Source organism: Somniosus microcephalus, chromosome 17 (genome assembly GCF_052327205.1).
Source record: "Somniosus microcephalus isolate GS21.2 chromosome 17, FLI_Smic_1.0, whole genome shotgun sequence".
Lineage (NCBI taxonomy): Eukaryota > Metazoa > Chordata > Chondrichthyes > Squaliformes > Somniosidae > Somniosus > Somniosus microcephalus.
In genome coordinates, this window is record NC_141003.1 from 91808642 (window position 1) to 91828354 (window position 19713).

The following is a 19713-nucleotide window of genomic DNA, read 5'->3' on the forward strand; positions in this document are numbered from 1 at the left end:
ATCCCGGGGGGCGGGGGGTCCAATCCCCAATCCTGAGGGGCGGGGGGTCTAATCCCCAATCCCGGGGGGCGGGGGGGTCCAATCCCCAATCCTGAGGGGCGGGGGGTCTAATCCCCAATCCCGGGGGGCGGGGGGGTCCAATCCCCAATCCTGAGGGGCGGGGGGTCTAATCCCCAATCCTGGGGGGCGGGGGGGTCCAATCCTGAGGGGCGGGGGGTCTAATCCCCAATCCTGGGGGGTGGGGGGTCCAATCCCCAATCCCAGGGGGCGGGGAGGTCTAATCCCCAATCCCGGGGGGCGGGGGGGTCCAATCCCCAATCCTGAGGGGCGGGGGGTCTAATCCCCAATCCTGGGGGGGTGGGGGGTCCAATCCCCAATCCCGGGGGGCGGGGGGGGTCCAATCCCCAATCCCGGGGGGTGGGGGGGCCCAATCCCCAATCCCGGGGGGGTGGGGGGGTCCAATCCTGAGGGGCGGGGGTCCAACCCCCAATCCCAGGGGGCGGGGGGGTCCAATCCCCAATCCCGGGGGGCGGGGGGGCCCAATCCCCAATCCCGGGTGTCCAATCCCCGATCCCGGCGGGGGGGGCTGATCCCCAATATGTCTGTCACTATGCCCCACACTGAGGGGGGATCTAGAGCCAGAGAGAGAGAGGGAGAGAGAGCAAGAGGGCATCGGCAGAGTGTAACAGTGAGATCCATTAGAGTAGTACTAGGTGTTCAATATTATAATCTACATATTTAATAGTAGCTGGAATGCTGGGGACTCTCACAGTGACTGAATCACACCAAATTTTTATAAGTGCAATGTGATTGGTCATTTAATCACAAACAGCCACCGATCCCAAACAATCGAAACATTGAATGACTCAGACAGGAGGCGACACTGAACCAGTAAGAAAGCACCAGAAACACTGACTGGACAGACAGAAAAAATGTTGATACATACAGGCATTTAATTCTGAAATAGTTCTTCACTCCCCAACAGGTAAACTTTGTTATTTCTTAGCTGTGCCACAAGAGGGAGCCTCTTACACGAGGTGAGCTCTCCACGTCAGTTAAAGAAACTGTACCAGGGTGGCATATTCCACCTTGGAAAGTCTGCTCTGGCGAAGACCACGATTATGGAGAAGGCTTTGGTGCAGGATGTCTCACTTGTGTGGTTGGATGAGGAAGTGTGACAGTGATAAAGCAGCAAAGTGTGAGACTGAGACACACCTGCAAGATATTAATTTCCGATTAGTGATCAAGTTTTGGTGGATATTATCTGTAAAAAATGAATCTTTTAGAAAGGCAAACCCATAGGTCTGGTCCTAATTCTGTTACCTTTAGTGTGTCCTTGTCTAACCTAGAAAGGAACATTGAGACATCCCTCCATACATAACAAGCAATTGGATACAGGCCATTCCTGCTCCCCAACAACCCCACCCAACCAATCGCTGCATGGATGGTAAAATGGATACCTACTTGCCCATTGGTTTTTCAGGAATAAAATTACTCCATAACTTTATACAACTATGTGACTGACATGAAGAAGCGTAGTAAACCCGGCCAGTGTTTGGTCCTGTATACCACAGTCTTGAAAGTGTCGGCCTTGGATTCTCAGGACCCAGAGTTTGGATCCCCTGAAGCCAAACACAGTCAGGATTTATCTGAATGGAATAGTCTCCAGAGCTAATCTGGCAACAGGCAAAATTTAGTAATCTGAAAGTTAGCCAAAGTTCTTAAACTGTTGTAATAGAGGCCGTTCCCATGCAGGCCTGTACAGTTAGAGAGTGGCAAGCTTCATGTACTTTGGGGTTACAACAACCACATTCACTCCCAAACAAAATAAAATGCTCCGTTCTGTCAGCAAGTATACTGGGTACCTTAGACAACTGAAGCAACTGTCGACTATCACTCCTGGAACAAGCGAACTCCGTAAGATTAAAGTATCGCCTGCCTCCTCTACCTGCTCCAATTGCTAGTCCCGAGGAAGTGTCAGGTACATGACGCCGAGAACTTTCCATTTACAGTTCATATTTTTGGAAAAAAACATTTAGGGACTTTATTGGTGTTAATTCTGGACCTGAGGAGTGTCAGCTGTGGCTCAGTGGGTAACACATTCGTCTCTGAGTCAGAAGGTTGTGGGTCCCACTCCAGGGACTTGAGCACAAAAATCTAGGCCGACACTCTAGTGCAGTACTGAGGGAGTGCTGCACTGTCAGAGGTGCCATCTTTTGGATCAGACGTTAAACTGCTCTCTCTGGTGGATGTAAAAGATCCCATGGCACTATTTCGAAGAAGAGCAGGGGAGTTATCCCCGGTGTCCTGGCCAAGATTTATCCCTCAATCAACATAACAAAAATGAATGATCTGATCATTATCACATTGCTGTTTGTGGGAACTTGCTGTGCGCAAATTGGCTGCTGTGTTTCCCACATTACAACAGCGGCTACATGCCAAAAAGTATTTCATTGGCTGTAAATCGCTTTGAGACGTCCGGTGGTTGAGAAAGGCGCTATAGAAATGCAAGTCTTTCCTTTTTGTAAAAATTGGGGGTCAAAAAATAAAAGACAATATTTCAGCTGAAATACTGGAAAGAAATGACAGGTCTGAAGAAACGTTGTGCCTCAGAATTCTAACTGGCTGTGCTCTATGCACATGAGATTGTGTAAAAGACAAAAATATTACACTGGGATTTCTTAGCAATTGAATGAAAGGCAGGAAGGGAAACATAGATTTCTGGAAAGCTCAAGGCCGTTCAATTCCTGGTAAAATAAATGACAAAGAGCACTTTTTATTGGAAGTTAATGAAATGCTCAAATCAAAGTTGGGCAAAAAGTCAGCGGAAGTCAAAAAAGAGAGAAAAAAAGAGGTTTTCAACAACAATCGGTAAACTGAAAATGGAAAATGGAGAGCCCCAATAATCCTTGACCCTGTGCGACAACTGGCTTCCCAGAACATCACAAAATACTAAACAAGGTATAAATAGTCCCAATAAATGTTGGAACTGAAGCAGGATTATACCCGAATCAGGACCTAAGTTATTAACAAAGTAAGAAAAATCAGAAAACTTTTAATAAAAACATAAATAGCAACTTCTTTAAAGTATTACCTTGGCTCAGCTGACAGCTCTCCTGCACCCGAGCCAGAAGGTTGTGGATTCAAGCCCCACCCATGGGTGTGAGTGCGTAATCCGAGCTGGCATTTCAGTCCCGTGCTGAGGGCGTGCTGCATTGTTAGGGCCATCGTGCTACATGTTCTGTGCAGAGCAATTATAGTGATAGAGAAACATGTCAGAGAGCCTTGTAGAAACCATGGGAGATGACAGCAACAACAACTTGCTGTCGTATAGTGCCTTTAACATGGTACAACGTCCCAAGGCACTTCACAGGAGCGATTATAAAACAAAGTTCGACACCGAGCCACATAAGCAGATATTTGGACAGGTGACCAAAAACTTGGTCAAAAAGGTAAGTTTTACAGAGTGTGTTAAGGGCACAGTGAGAGGTGAAGAGGTTTAGGGAGGGAATTCCAGAGCTTAGGGCCCAGGCAGCTGAAGGCACGGCCGCCAATGGTTGAGCAATTAGAATCAGGGATGCTCAAGAGGCCAGAATTAGAGGAGCGCAGATCTCTCGGAGGTTTGTGGGGCTGGAGGAGATTACAGAGATAGGGAGGGGCGAGGCCATGGAGGGATTTGAAAACAAGGATGAGAATTTTATGATTGAGGCGTTGCTTAACTGGGAGCCAATGTAGGTCAGCGAGCACAGGGGAGATGGGTGAACGGGACTTAGTGCGAGTTAGGACACGGGCAGCAGAATTTTGGATAAGCTCAAGACATATGAACGAGAGAAGAGGCAGAATGAAGGAGAGAAATATTAAACTGTAAGGTGTTTTGTGAGACATTATGGAATGTGGATAAAAATAAACAAATATTAAATTGTGATTTTTATGCTCTGCAATGTATTTTGGCATCCATATAATAGTCTAAATTACATGTGGTTGATATCTTTATACATAGAGTCATAGAATCATAGAGTTATACAGCGCAGAAAGAGGCCCTTCGGCCCATCGTGTCCGCGCCAGCCATCAAGCCCTGTCTATTCTAATCCCTTTTTCCAGCACTTGGTCCGTAGCCTTGTATGCTATGGCATTTCAAGTGCTCATCTAAATGCTTCTATCACTGTATGTCATAAAATACTTGCAATTATATCGTGCCTTATTATGTCAAAGCATCTCAAAGCACATTTCCCACAAGTCATTACTTTTGGAGTGTATTGGTTGCTGCAATGCTCCATCTCACCCTCAGTAAGCTCCCCACTGGAGTGGAGCTAATTTACAGAACAAACGGGAAACTGTTCAACCTCCATCGCCTCCAGTCCAGATCCAAGGTCGTCCCATCCTCTGTCGTCGAATTACAGTATGCAGACGACGCTTGCGTCTGCACTCACTTGGAGGTCGAACTCCAAACCATCGTCAACACCTTCACCGAAGCGTACGAGAGCACAGGCTTACACTAAACATCCGTAAGACAAAGGTCCTCTACCAACCTGCCCCCGCCACACAGTGCTGCCCCCCGATTATCAAAATCCATGACAAGGCCTTGGGCAACGTGGACCACTTTCTATACTTCGGGAGCCTACTGTCAACAAGGGCAGACGTCGACGACGAAGTCCAACACCGCCTTCAGTGTGCCAGTGCAGCCTTCGGTCGCCTGAGGAAGAGAGTGTTTGAAGACCAGGACCTCAAACCCAGCACTAAGCTCATGGTCTACAGAGCAGCAGTGATACCTGCCCTCCTGTATGCTTCAGAGACACGGACCATGTACAGCAGGCACCTCAAAGCACTGGAGAGGTACCACCAACGCTGCCTCCGCAAGATCCTGCAATTCCACTCGCAGGATAGGCACACCCAGGTCAGTGTTCTTGCTCAGGCCAACGTCCCCAGCATCAAAGCTTTGACCACACTCAGTCAGCTCCAATGGATGGGTCACATCGTCCGCATGCCCGATACGAGACTCCCAAAACAAGCGCTCTACTCGGAGCTCCGACATGGCAAGAGAGCCCCAGGTGGGCAGAGGAAACTCTTCAAGGACACCCTCAAAGCCTCCTTGAAAAAGTGTAACATCCCCACCGACACCTGGGAATCCCTGGCCCAAGACTGTACAAAGTGGAGGAGAAGTATCCGGGAAGGCGCCGAACACCTCGAGTCTCTTCGCCGGGAGCAAGCGGAAGCCAAGTGCAGGCAGTACAAGGAGTGCACGTCAACCCAAGCACCCCACCCACCCGCCCCTTCAACCACCGTCTGCCCCACCTGTGACAGAGACTGTAGGTCCTGCATTGGACTCATCAGTCACCTGAGAACTCATTTTTAATGTGGAAGCAAGTCAGCTTCGGTTCCGAGGGACTGCCTAAGAAGGAGGAAGATTGGTTGTAGGCAAACGTGGTGCCATTCAGTGCTCGCAATATCCCATGAACAGCAATGATGAGCAGTTGATCTGTTTTTTGGTGTTGGTAGAGAGGGGAATGTTGTCCCAGGCACCACTGCTCTTCTTCAAATGGGATTTCATATCCACCTGGACCAACAATCAGGTTTACCAAGGAAGGGACCTCTTTCACAGCACAGCACTGGAGTGTCAACCTAGATTGTAAAGTCAAACTTTGGCATGGAGCTGAAACCCACAATCTTCTGACCCAGAAATGAGAGGGCTACCAACTGAGCAAAGTGGACACACCTTTCCAAAATCAACAGGCTCTCAGTCCTCTCTCCCATCCACACCTTTCCAAAATCAACAGGCTCTCAGTCCTCTCTCCCATCTGTACCTTTCCAAAATCAAAGGGCTCTCAGTCCTCTCTCCCATCCACACCTTTCCAAACTCAAAGGACTCTCAGTCCTCTCCCCCCATTCTCACCTTTCCAAAATCAAAGGGCTCTCAGTCCTCTCCCCCCATCCTCACCTTTCCAAAATCAACAGGCTCTCAGTCCTCGCTCCCATCCTCACCTTTCCAAAATCAAAGGGCTCTCAGTCCTCTCTCCCATCCTCACCTTTCCAAAATCAAAGGGCTCTCAGTCCTCTCCCCCCATCCTCACCTTTCCAAAATCAAAGGGCTCTCAGTCCTCTCCCCCCATCCTCACCTTTCCAAAATCAACAGGCTCTCAGTCCTCGCTCCCATCCTCACCTTTCCAAAATCAAAGGGCTCTCAGTCCTCTCTCCCATCCTCACCTTTCCAAAATCAAAGGGCTCTCAGTCCTCTCCCCCCATCCTCACCTTTCCAAAATCAAAGGGCTCTCAGTCCTCTCCCCCCATCCTCACCTTTCCAAAATCAACAGGCTCTCAGTCCTCGCTCCCATCCTCACCTTTCTAACATCAAAGGACTCTCAGTCCTCTCCTCCATCCACAAGAAGTGAAAATATGTGAACGTGTTTCTTTTTACCAGAGGAAGATTTTTCAGTGTCTCAGCTCTGCCTTTGGCCACTTGCTGCAAAGACATTTAGTTATGGCTTATCTTCATCTCTTGAGTTTGGAGTGGTTAAACTGGCAGCTGCAACAAAAGACATGACAGATTGCTCTGACCCCATTTTGGTGGTGTTTTACTTGAAGGCACCACTGCTCTCAGATACAGCAAGGGTCTTGTCCTCAATGTATGATCAGCTGAATCAGCATAAAGATTTATTTCTTCAAAAGCAGGAACTCAGAAATTTGTCATTCTTCACGTCTGAATCAAGACAGTGAGGCTCAAAATTTTAGTTATTGCCAAGAACCAGTGCAAAATCAGCGCCCATCATGTCAGTGAGAGGAATGTGGACAATTCACAGAATCACAGAAACCCCACAGTGCAGATAGAAGCCATTTCGGCCCATCGAGCCTGCACCGACACATATCCCACCCGATCCCTGTAACCCCTACCCCAACACATATCCCAACCTATCCCCGTAACCCCACGTATTTAATCCCCCTAACACTAAGGGTCAATTTATCATAGCCAATCAACCTAACTCGCACATCTTTGGACTGTGGGAGGAAACCGGAGCACCCGGAGAAAACCCACGCAAACACGGGGAGAATGTGCAAACTCCACACAGACAGTCGCCCGAGGCCGGATTCGAACCCGGGTCCCTGGCGCTGTGAGGCAACAGTGCTAACCACTATGCCACCGTGCTGCCAATTGGAGCGCATGCCACATTTGAATAAACACGGCGAGCTGCCAGCACTCCTCACACTATTGGGCTGGGGTGGAAAATTGATGCTGTTTACAGGAAGCCTGCACCTTTTTAGACAGTGACAAATGGCAAACAGAGGTGCTGGAGCAATGGTCCCCTGATTCTTCGACACTGTGCTAGGGTTGTTGGTGCAGAAGGTCATCAGGAGGAGGAAGCTGATATTTCCCTTGTTTGGCAGAAGTCACGCGGCAGAAGTGGTCAGAGATGGAGGAGCAGGTGACTGCCAGGAGCATTGCACCCAGGACCTGGCTGCAATTAATTCAATGATCTCACCAGAGCTGCTAAAGTAAGACTCCTACTCGTGTCTCTCTTACCTTCTTCTTAGCCCTACACCACCTGTAGCCCCAGCACTCACAAGCTTTCCCTGTCCCAAATTAGTAAAAATACTGTGGAGGAGGATTTCCTAGAATGTTTACGGGATGGTTTTCTGGAACAATATGTCGAGGAACCAACCAGAGATCAGGCCATCTTAGACTGGGTATTATGTAATGACAGAGGATTAATTAGCAATCTTGTTGTACGAGGCCCCTTGGGTCAGAGCGATCATAATATGATAGAATTCTTCATTAGGATGGAGAGTGAAGTAGTTGACTCGGAGACTAGGGTCCTGAATTTAAATAAAGGAAACTACGATGGTATGAGGCGCGAATTGGGTAGGATTGATTGGGGAATGTCACTTAAAGGGTTGACGGTGGATAGGCAATGGCAAACATTCAAAGACAGCATGGATGAATGACAGAAGTTGTTCATCTCAGTTTGGGATAAGAATTTTTTAAAAAGGGTGACTCAACCGTGGCTAACAAGGGAAATTAGGGATAGCATAACATCCAAGGAGAGGGCATATAAATTGGCCAGAAAAAGCGGTAACCCTGAGGATTGGGAGCAGTTTAGGATTCAACAAAGGAGGACAAAGGGATTAATTAAGAAGGGGAAAATAGAATATGAAAGTAAGCTTTCAGGGAACATAAAAACTGACTGTTAGAGCTTTTATAGATATGTGAAGAGAAAAAGATTAGTGAAATCAAGTGTAGGTCCCTTGCAGTCAGAAGCAGGGGAAATTATAATGGGGAACAAAGAAATGGCAGACCAATTAAATGCATATTTTGGTTCTGTCTTCACAAAGGAGGACACAAATAACCTCCCAGAGATGTTGGAGAACATAGGGTCTGATGAGAGGGAGGAACTGAAAGAAATCAGTATTTGTAGGGAAACGGTGTTAGGGAAATTGCCGGGATTGAAGGCTGATAAATCCCCAGGGCCTGATAATCTACATCCTAGGGTACTTAAGGAGGTGGCCCTAGAAATAGTAGATGCATTGCTGATCATCTTCCAAAATTCGCTGGAATCTGGAATTGTACCCATGGATTGGAGGGTAGCTAATGTTACCCCACTATTCAAAAAGGGTGGTAGAGAGAAAACGGGTAATTACAGACTGGTAAGCCTGACATCGGTAGTGGGGAAAATGCTAGAGTCCATTATAAAGGATGTAATAGCAGAGCACTTGGAAAACAGTGATAGGATCGGACAAAGTCAACATGGATTTACAAAAGGTAAATCGTGCTTGACTAATCTACTGGAATTTTTTGACGATGTAACTGGGAAAATAAATAAGGGAGAACCAGTAGATGTGGTGTATTTGGACTTTCAAAAGGCTTTCGATAAGGTCCTGCATAAGAGATTAGCGTGTAAAGTTAAGGCACATGGGATTGGGGGCAAGGTATTGACTTGGATAGAGAACTGGTTGGCGGACAGAAAGCAGAGAGTAGGAATTAACGGGTCTTTTTCCGAGTGGCAGGCAGTGACTAGTGGGGTACCGCAGGGATCGGTCCTTGGACCCCAGCTATTCACAATATACATTAATGATCTAGATAAGGGAACTAGATGTAATATCTCCAAGTTTGCAGATGACACAAAGCTGGGTGGGTGTGTGTGCTGCGAGAAGGATACCGAGAAACTCCAGGATGATTTGGACAGGTTGGGTGATTGGGCAGAAGCATGGCAGATGCAATATAACGTGGATAAATGCGAGGTTATCCACTTTGGTGTCAAAAACAGAAAGGCAGACTATTATCTGAATGGCAATAGATTGGGAGAAGGGGAAGTGCAACAAGACCTGGGTGTCCTTGTGAACCAGTCGCTGAAGGTATGCATGCAGGTGCAGCAGGCGGTGAAGGAGGCAAATGGTATGTTGGCCTTCATAGCGAAAGGGTTTGAGTACAGGAGCAAGGATGTCTTGCTGCAGTTGTACAGGGCCTTGGTGAGACCACATCTTGAGTATTGTGTGCAGTTTTGGTCGCCTTATCTGAGGAAGGATGTTCTTGCCATGGAGGGAGTGCAGCGAAGATTCACCAGGCTGATACCTGGGATGGCAGGAATGACGTATGAGGAGAGATTGGGTCGATTGGGCTTATACTCGCTGGAGTTTAGAAGAATGAGAGGGGATCTCATCGAAACTTATAAAATTCTGACAGGTCTGGACAGACTAGATGCTGGAAGGATGTTCCCGATGGCTGGGGAGTCCAGAACCAGGGGTCATAGTCTAAGGATAAGGGGTAAGCCATTTAGGACAGAGATGAGGAGGAATTTCTTCACCCTGAGAGTGGTGAACCTGTGGAATTCTCTAACACAGAAGGCAGTAGAGGCCAAGTCTTTAAATATATTCAAGAAGGAGTTAGATATATTTCTTAGAGCTAAAGGTATCAAGGGATATGGGGAGAAGGCAAGTACGGGGTACTGAGTTTGGATGATCAGCCATGATCTCATTAAATGGCGGAGCAGGCTCGAGGGGCCGAATGGCCGACTCCTGCTCCTACCTTCTATGTTTCTATGTTTCTATGCTTCTCATCACACTCCTATCACAGCAGCACAATTCACTCCACCTCCTTCTATTGCTACTGGCACACTCTGCACTGGCTACAATCACTCCGCTCGCTCCTCACTTCCTCACGCCTGTTCCATCTTTCATGCACCACAACACTATTCTACTTTGGCAATCAGATCTTCACTACCTTTCACCAGGACAAATACCAACACACTCCCTTTTTTCTTGCAGGACAAGCTTGCAGACAACAATAGAAAGCAGAAACAGACGGGAAGAGGGAGACCTTTCATCCATGCACTCTCCCCATTGGAATTGGCTGTCCTACATATTGTGAGCAGGGGGCACGTCAGGAGTGTTGTGACTGGCAAGGCTGGAGGACACACTCTGCAAAGTCTTTGGGCATCTTATGCTCTTTTTCTCCTCCCACTGAAGTTTTTCCCTGTACACACTCTACATGATAATGTGGTGCAGCTTTGAGCTCACACTTGGCTCTCTCTGCTTATCTTTTGCCACTAGCCACTCAGCCTTGTCCTTTTCTTCCCTTTTCAGGTCCTAGAACAAACTTTATCCCTTGACCTTACTTTTGAAGTTCAGAAACTGAGCCCCCCGCTAATTTCTGAAGGGTCGTGTAGAAGGGTCTGCACCGGGAGATTCGCCCAGCACAAGTGCACAGGAGCAAGGGCAGGGGGTAGGACAACCTCCCAAACCCGCGACCTCTTCCACCTAGAAGGACAAGGGCAGCAGGCGCATGGGAACACCACCACCTCCAAGTTCCCCTCCAAGTCACACACCATCCTGATTTGGGAATATATCACCGATCCTTCATCGTCGCTGGGTCAGAATCCTGGAACTCCCTCCCTAACAGCACTGTGAGAGCACCTTCACCACACGGACTGCAGCGGTTCAAGAAGGCGGCTCACCGCCACCTTCTCAAGGGCAACTGGGGATGGGCAATAAATGCTGGCCTTGCCTGCGACGCCCACATCCCAGGAACGAATATTTTAAAAAGCCCAGGAACCAGCCTGCTGGAGAGCCACATCTTAGACCTGCTGCAGAGAGCACAGATAGTGACTTCCAGGGCCCAGCCTATAGGAAAAGACTGATGGCTAACATGACAAACTGCTCAGTGCACTGGACTGTCTGACAGAGAGCCCGTGCCCAATGTTCTCATCCTTGTTTTCAAATCCCTCCATGGCCTCGCCCCTCCCTATCTCTGTAATCTCCTTCAGCCCCACAACCCCCCGAGATATCTGCGCTCCTCTAATTCTGGCCTCTTGAGGATCCCTGGCTATAATCTTTGGTGGCCATGCCCTTTCTTGCTTAGGCCCTAAGCTCCACCTCTCTAACTCCCTTTCCTCCTTTAAGACGCTCCTTAAGCCTACCTCTTTGCCCAAGCTTTTGGTCACCTGCCCTAATTTATTCTTATGTGGATCGGTGTCAATGTTTTGTCTTAAAATACTCCTGTGCAGCGCCCTGGGACGTTTTATTGCGTTAAAGGCGCTATATAAATACAAGTTGTTGTTGGGGAGCATGGAGGATGTGTGCGGTAGTCCAGAGGGGCGCAGAGACAATGCAGCCCAGCACGGTGTGTGTGGCTGACCAGTGTTGGAGGGTCTGCTGACAGTTCTGACAACTCCGATGGAAGTTCAGGCTGTTGCCATCCTGGCTCTGGGTTCCAGCAAGTCCTCTGGCTTTCAAAGTTTGACAGAGACTGTGGGAAGGGGCTGTCAATACATCGCCTGAGTCCTGGACCCTGGAAGGGACCATTATTATTTAGATATTTGAATAGCTCCAGCGCTCCATTCAGGTGGCCGCCCGGGACCACGGTCAGTCACCAATATGGCAAGCACCGAACCTCCGGGGAAGATCGGCCACTCACTTCACACCCCGACATCAGGACAGATGTCATCAGGCCGTTTCACCATAGCCAACACCCGAGTCAAGCCGAATCTCCTCCTCTACCACAGCGCTGGTTAGTGGTCAGGAGTCTGGCTGGTTTTTTGCCCTCATTAGCCCAAGAACACTGAAGCCAAGAGCGGTAGTTTCACCATTACTCCGGCACACAGCACGGATTACCCTCCAAGACCCCGGTCTGTGGTCAGTGCAACTCCCTCTGGTCCTTTTACCACTAAATACAGCGCGGCCAGTTACAGTTACCCAGCAGAACATCAGGGGCAGAACACATCAGTCTTTATTAAGAAAGTGTACAACTCGCCAACACTCACCCACACTTCCACCTTCTGCATTCCACCAGCCCAGAATTTCAAAAGCCACATATTCAAGTGTTGTGATCAGGACTGGAGCAAAGAACATTTGAACAACAGACGGGAGGAGGGTGTCCTCTAGAATCAGTGGCTGAGACCGAATCAGCCAGGAGTGCAGAATACATTGACATGCTTGTGTTTGTGAAGACTATTCCACAAAGCTGCTTGTGATAATTAAAGGGAAGCTGAATTCTATTTGGCACAGTTTTATCAAACAAAGACTTCATGGACTTGGAGCTGAACGATGCAGGTCAGCAACATAGATAATCTGGCTTTATGAGGGCTTGGTTTTTACAATGTGCTATATAATTAACGGAGTTTTCTTCCAAGAAACCAAGTATTGGTTACAAAATATTATCAGTTTTAAAAACTTACGAGTGGATTCACCCCCTCCAAAAAACGTTCACTTAGAAATAATTAAAAACAGATTTGATATTGAAAGTAATGCTCTTTAAATATGCTATGAGGAGCTCAAACTAAATCTTTCTTTTATTCACTGACCCGTAAATGTATCTTGGCGCGCTTCCACGTAACACCAGGGGTTTGGATGTGGAGGAGAATCGGGAGGATCAGTGATCGGCACGTGGGCTGCAATGATTTCTGTGGAGCAAAACTTCATCCTTTACTGAGCTCCGCTATTCTGCAGAGCAGGCGGCGAGTGCTGATCCCTGCTGGGTGGGTCCACGGAGAAACAGGACCGCTTGCTCCTCATTAGGAGAGGTGAGAGGTGAAGTAAAACTCACTGCTTGGCAGGGTTAAGTCCTGGAAAGTGGAAGGATTTGGGAAAGCACTAGGGAAGGAGCTGCTAAGCTTGCAGAAGAGCATGAGAAATTAAAATAAAAAGGACTGGGCATTGCTGGCAGCAGGAATAGAGAGTCCTTCAGACAGCTTAGGGGAAAAGAGTGTGTGAGAGAGGGAGAGAGAATAAAACTGGACTTCAATCCGAGAAGGAAGAAGTGAGACAGGATCTTCAACAGTATGTCACTGGCTGGCACTGCTGCGGCCGCAGTGTTCATGGTATTTGTCCTGAGCTTACGATATTCCAGCTGTTCTGGGGATCCCAGCCGCCCAAGACTGCGCCTGTCACATAAAGGTAAGCGCCCGGGTGCTGTCAGTGTCAGGGGCAGCGGGTAATGGAGAAAAACAACAAACTAAACTAATACTCTTACATTCCGTTTGCTGACCAGTTAAGCAATTACTTTATTTTGCCTCCATATCTATTGATTGTTATAAGGTCATCACAGGATATATTTGTAAACGAGTGGGGATGGATTTCGCCGGGACAAGCAGTGCCTCAGATGTCAGCAATTAAAGACATTTGTTTAATCTTATGGGCGGAAGTGAATTTTAATCTTTGCTTTAAGCACGCGTTTGGACTTTCTGAGCACTGGCATTTTATAGGGCTAATGGTATCATCTTTCTGTGAATCTGCATCAGATCATGTTTGACAACCAAAGTGAGTGGGTTAATCCACTGAATGTGTCCCAGCTGTCTTCAATGGAATTTTCTTCCAACTGATATCCTGAAGCATTTTGTTGATGTATGGCGTCACTACAGCAGAATGTCTTAGATTTTCTCTCCCTATATATTTGTATAAATATAGTATCTTTGCAAAATTATCTTTTATGTTTATTGATCATGTGCAGAAATATGGAGTTCAGCTTCAGTACCGGGAAAGTGAATAATAATTGCAATGTTGATGTAGACAGGCAATAATATCATTTTAACTTTGGGATGTTAAGAAGATGGGAAATAAAACACTTGTCAGAGTTCTCAGGAAGGGAACTTTCTGCTTCACCGTTTTGTTGTGGTGATTTTGTTACTCATTTTACCTCAGAGTTTTCTACCCCTCCGCCTGTCACACAAATAACTCTCAGCTGAGAGAAGATGGTCCATCCTATAGATATCCCAGTGGACAATATCATGCTCGATTAGCCGGAGGGCAAGCTGCGTTGACACAAGAAATCTATTCACGCCCAACGCTGCATCTGTTCCTCAGGCACAGGACAGAGAGACTGACAAATGTTTCCGTCCGGCACCAGAGTGTCAGCAGAGGCCGGCATTTCAACTCTGCGGTTCCAGCTTCAATCTTAATGTTTGCAGTTTTTGCAGCGAGTGAACAACTTGGGGATTCCTCGACTCTGACACCCTCCCAGTCTCTGGTAATAGTGCAGGGGGTGCTGTTCTAATTTGGATGGACCAGCAGGAGGTAGGCTGCCCTCCCCGAATGGGTGTCCCGAGGCAGTCAATGAATTGAGGCCAGTGCAAAACCGGGTCGCCTGATTGGCAGCACAGTGAAGCTGGGCTGGGGGGGGGGGTCCAGATGTTCTTTGTGGGGCGGGGTCCAGATGTTCTTTGTGGGGCGGGGCTGGGGGGTCCAGATGTTTTTTGTGGGGCGGGGCTGCGGGGTCCAGATGTTCTTTGTGGGGCAGGGCTGGGGGGGTCCAGATGTTCTTTGTGGGGCGGGGCTGGCGGGTCCAGATGCTCTTTGTGGGGCGGGGGAGGGTCCAGATGTTTTTTGTGGGGCGGGGCTGGGGGGGTCCAGATGTTCTTTGTGGGGCGGGGGGAGTCCAGATGTTCTTTGTCGGGCGGGGGGGTCCAGATGTTCTTTGTGGGGCAGGGGGGGTCCAGATGTTCTTTGTGGGGCTTGTCGAGCACTCCTGCTCCTTCTGGCCTCTGCTTCTTGTCCAAAGGTTTCTACTGAGCGGAGTGTTCACAGTGAGGGCTCTGCCCAATAGGCTGTACAAATGGCTCTGGGGTCCTCGCCACATAATAGAGCCCGAATTTCCATCTCTTCATGTGCTGCCTATTAAACCAATGGCTGGAAGGGGCGACAGGGTGGAAACCCAGCGCTAAGTGTTCCGCTTCGAATCTAACTTCCATAGCGCCTGGTTTGTGCCAGGCAGAGGGAGTTAAGATTCCCCCTTATATCTTTAAATATGTGGGAGTTTAAGGAATTAACTTTTTAATTGACTCCTTCTTTAACAGGAGACTTAAGTCTTCAAAGACGCGCGATCAATCTGTTCCTTGCAGGTGTATTTTTGGTCTGAGTGATGAGCAGAGATGTTGCCCTATGTGGCTGTGGTTTACTCTCTGTAACTGTCTGAATTCCGGTCACCATGTAATGAAAACAGAGAATGCTGGAACTCCGCTCCAGGATTTGGCCACCTTTCCCTGTCAGTGTTGATGCTGGGCCGCTTCCTGAGATAGTTAGCACCACGTTTCTCTCAGATACAGACCGGGCTGCCGTGCCCTGGCAGTGTTTTCTGTTTGTCATAGAGTCATAATGGCACAGAAGGAGGCCATTCAGCCCATCGAGTCCATGCCGGCTCTCTGTAGAGCAATCCAGTCAGTCCCATTCCCCCGCTCTATCCCCGTAGCCCTGCAAGTTTATTTCTCTCAAGTGCCTATCCAGTCTCCCCTTGAAAACACTGAGTGTCTCCACTTCCATCACTTCCATTGGCAGCGAGTTCCAGGTCATCACCACTCACTACGTAAATAGGTTTTGTCTCACATCCCCCCTGTATCTTTTGCTCAAAACCTTAAATCTGTGTCCCCTAGTCCTTGTACCATCAACTAGTGGGAACAGCCTTTCCCCGTCTAGCCTATCCAAACCCGTCATAATCTTGTACACCTCCATCAAATCACCCCTCAACCTCTTTTACTCTAATGAAAACAAATCCAGCTTCTCCAACCTGTCCTTGTAGCTAAGATCCCCCATCCCCGGAACCATTCTGGTAAATCTCCTCTGCACCCTCTCAAGGGCCTTCACATCCTTCCTAAAGTGTGGTAACCAAAACTTATCTTTCAGATTTGCATGCTTGTTCTCTTTTTTTAATCTCCTGTTTACTGTCACCAGTTATTTCTCCGGGTTCTCCCATAACCTCAGTGAGAGATTGAGGCCAACACGGGAAAAAAATGTTGGAAATCGGGGAACCTCTGTGGAAAATTGAACCCATGTCTTTACAGACAACAGATTCTTCATACATTGTCAGCATTCAAAGCAACTTATTTCATTAACCCCTCGAGAACTGGATTGCCTGGCAGTTCTTGGAAAAAAATTGTTTCAGGAAACAGAAATCTTGAAATCCTCAACTGATTAGCATAATGAGTTGGGGCAAGTGAGCTTTGTAGGCAATGTGAAGACTCTAATAATCTCTACCTAACAACACTGTGGGAGTACCTTCACCACACGGACTGCAGCGGTTCAAGAAGGCGGCTCACCACCACCTTCTCAAGGGCAACTAGGGATGGGCAATAAATGCAGGCATTGCCAGCAACGCCCACATCCCATAAATGAATAAAAAAAATACATTGTTCCCATTACAATCTTTAATCAATTACCTGTCACTTGACCATGTCGGCCGTGGCTCAGTGGGCAGCACCCTCGCCTCAGTGTCAGAGGTTGTGGGTTCAAGTCCCACTCCAGAGACTTGAGCACATAAAGCTAGGCTGACACTCCAGTGCAGTACTGAGGAAACGCAGAGGGTTGTGAATCTTTGGAATTCTCTGCCCCAGAGGGCTGTGGAGGCTCAGTCATTGAGTATATTCAAGGCCGAGAGCGATAGATTTTTGGACTCTAGGGGAATCGAGGGATATGGGGATTGGGCGGGAAAGTGGAGTTGAGTTCGATGATCAGCCATGATCTTATTGAATGGCAGAGCAGACTTGAGGGGCCGTATGGCCCACTCCTGCTCCTAATTCTTATGTTCTTATGTTAGAGGTGCCATCTTTCAGATGAAATGTTAAACCGAGGCCTCATCTACTTTCTCAGGTGGACGTAAAAGATTCCATGGTGCTATTTTGAAGAAGAGCAGGGGAGTTCTCCCTGGTGTCCTGGCCAATATTTATCCCTCAATCAACATCACTAAAACAGATTAGCTGGTCATTATAGAATCATAGAATGGTTACAGCACAGAAGGAGGCCATTCGGCTCGTCGAGCCCGTGCCGGCTCTCTGCAAGAGCACTTCAGCTAGTTGCCCTTTCCCTGTAGCCCTGCAATCCAATTCCCTTTTGAAAGCCATAATTGAATCTGCCTCCTCCACCCTTTCAGGCAGAGCATTCCAGATCCGAACCACTCACTGAGTAAAAAAGATTTTCCTCATGTCGCCTTTGGTTATTCTGCCAATCACCTTAAATCTGTGTCCTCTGGATCTCGACCCTTCCACCAATGGGAACAGTTTCTCTCTCTCTACACTGTCCAGACCCCTCATGATTTTGAACACCTCTATCAAATCTCCTCTCAATCTTCTCTGCTCTAAGGAGAACAATCCCAGTTTCTCCAGTTTATCCACGTAACTGAAGTCCCTCATCACTGGAATCATTCTCATAAACTTTTCTGCACCCTCTCTAAGGCCTTCACATCCTTTCTAGTGCGGTGCCCAGAATTGGACACAATACTCCAGTTGAGGCCGAACCAGTGTTTTATAAAGGTTCATCATAACTACCTTGCTTTTGTACTCTATGGGCTAGATTTTCGTGGAGCCGTCAGGCGGGGTTTCAGGCATGTGTGTGGGGGAAATCCCGAATTTGGGGGTCCCGACACCATCCCGCCCAAAACCCCGCCCCAAGTAAGTTTCAGGGGCGGCAGGTACCCGCCCCGCACTGGGACCCGCCGAAACCAGGTGGGAAGGGGTTAGTGCCAATTAACTGCCTGTTAACAGGTAGTTAACAGGCAGTTTTTAGCCTAATCCCTATTTTGAGGGGTTTCGTGTGGGTTTCCAGACGGCTCCAAACCACGCCAGGTTAGAGCAGGCGGGCCGTCGGGTTGAAGGAGTTGGAGGGGTCGCGATGTCGGTGTTCAGGTGAGTGATGGGTGCATGAGTGCAAAGGTGTGTGTTTGGTGTGTCTAAAGTGTGTAAAGAACTTTTACTTACCTGTACTTACCTTCACAGCCTTTCTTCCTGCAGCCGTCGGGAGCACATCACTCAGCTGGAATTTAAAGCTGAATGGCTGCGATCTGTCAAAAGTGACAGCCTTCAGCTTTGAGTGCCGGTAAGAGTTCTAACTGAGTCTGTGCAGAATGACTCATGTCAGAACTCAGACTGTCAGTGTTTCACAGCTTCAAACAGCTGTGAGACACTGATATTTCATCTGTCAAGAACTCTTGACAGATGAAATTGCAGTCTGTGACATCACCTGTTGCTGGGTGGCCCTTAATTGGCCTGCTGAGCCCGCTGGGCAGGCTCAACAAGGTCAATCAAGGAAAAATTGCGCGGATTGGCCGGACGTCGAAGTAGGCGGGTCAAAAACCCGAAAGGGGAAGTCCCGCCTTCTTCCCAACAGGTTCGGGAAGATCTACCCCCATGCCTCTATTTATGAAGCCCAGGACCCCGTATGCTTTTTTAACTGCTTTCTCAAACTGCCCTGCCACCTTCAATGATTTGTGCACATATACCCCTAGGTTTCTTTGTTCATGCACCCCTTTAGGATTGTACCCTTTAGTTTATATGTCCTCTCTTCATTCTTTCTATGAAAATGTATCACTTCACACTTTTCTGTATTAAATTTAATCTGTCACATGTCCGCCCATTCCACCAGCCTGTCTATATGTCCTCTTGAAGTCTATCACTATCCTTCTCACTGTTCACTATACTTCCAAGTTTTGTGTCATCTGCAAATTTTGAAATTGTTCCCTGTACACCCACGTTCAAGTCATTAATATATATCAAGAAAAGCAGGTCTTAGAACCAACCCCTGGGGAACACCACTGTATACCTTCCTCTAGTCCAAAAAACAATCATTCACCACTACTCTCTGTTTCTTGTCACTTAGCCAATTTTGTATCCATGCTGCCACTGTCCCTTTTATTCCATGGGCTTCAACTTTGCTGGCAAGCCTATTATGTGGCACTTTGTCGAACGTCTTTTGGAAATCCATGTACACCACGTCAACCGCATTGCCCTCATCAACCCTCTCTGTTACCTCATTATCACATTGCTGTTTGTGGGAGCTTGCTGTGCGCAAATTGGCTGCCACGTTTCCTACATTACAACAGTGACTACACTTTAAAAAGTACTTCATTGGCTGTAAAGCGCTTTGGGGCGTCCGGTGGTCATGAAAGGCGCTGTATAAATGCAAATCTTTCTTTATTTGCTTTTTGCAAAGAACAGTGTACTGTAATCTCCCAACACTTGATGTTATGAAGTAGAATAGAATATCACATAAAAACACAATTTTTTAATATTTTCAATTTAATTGAATAAACTAAACACAAGTCATGGTCTTCAAAGAGTTAAATGAACAATATCATATCACCGTCATTTATTTGTTTATATCGGGTTAGTTCCAGAAATGCAGACACTGTATTTGTTAAATTTAGCAGCAGAAATGTCAATCAGTTCAATCTCTCAAATCTGTTTTGTGTAACTTCACATTTCCCGCTGGTTCCATCTGATATTCCGGGTTTCAAACCCCACAGCCAGCTCA

At 47.7% G+C, this 19713-nt stretch overlaps 1 protein-coding gene across 1 annotated transcript in view; it reads left to right on the forward strand.

Annotated features, from left to right (window-relative positions):
* Positions 1–12874: 12874 nt before the first annotated feature.
* Positions 12875–19713, forward strand: part of LOC147105922 (semaphorin-3E-like) — a 415428-nt gene continuing 408589 nt past the window's right edge. The window contains exon 1 of the mRNA XM_086010850.1: positions 12875–13377. Coding sequence (XP_085866976.1) covers positions 13263–13377 — 115 coding nt within the window. The 5' untranslated portion in view covers positions 12875–13262. The remainder of the gene's footprint in view (positions 13378–19713) is intronic.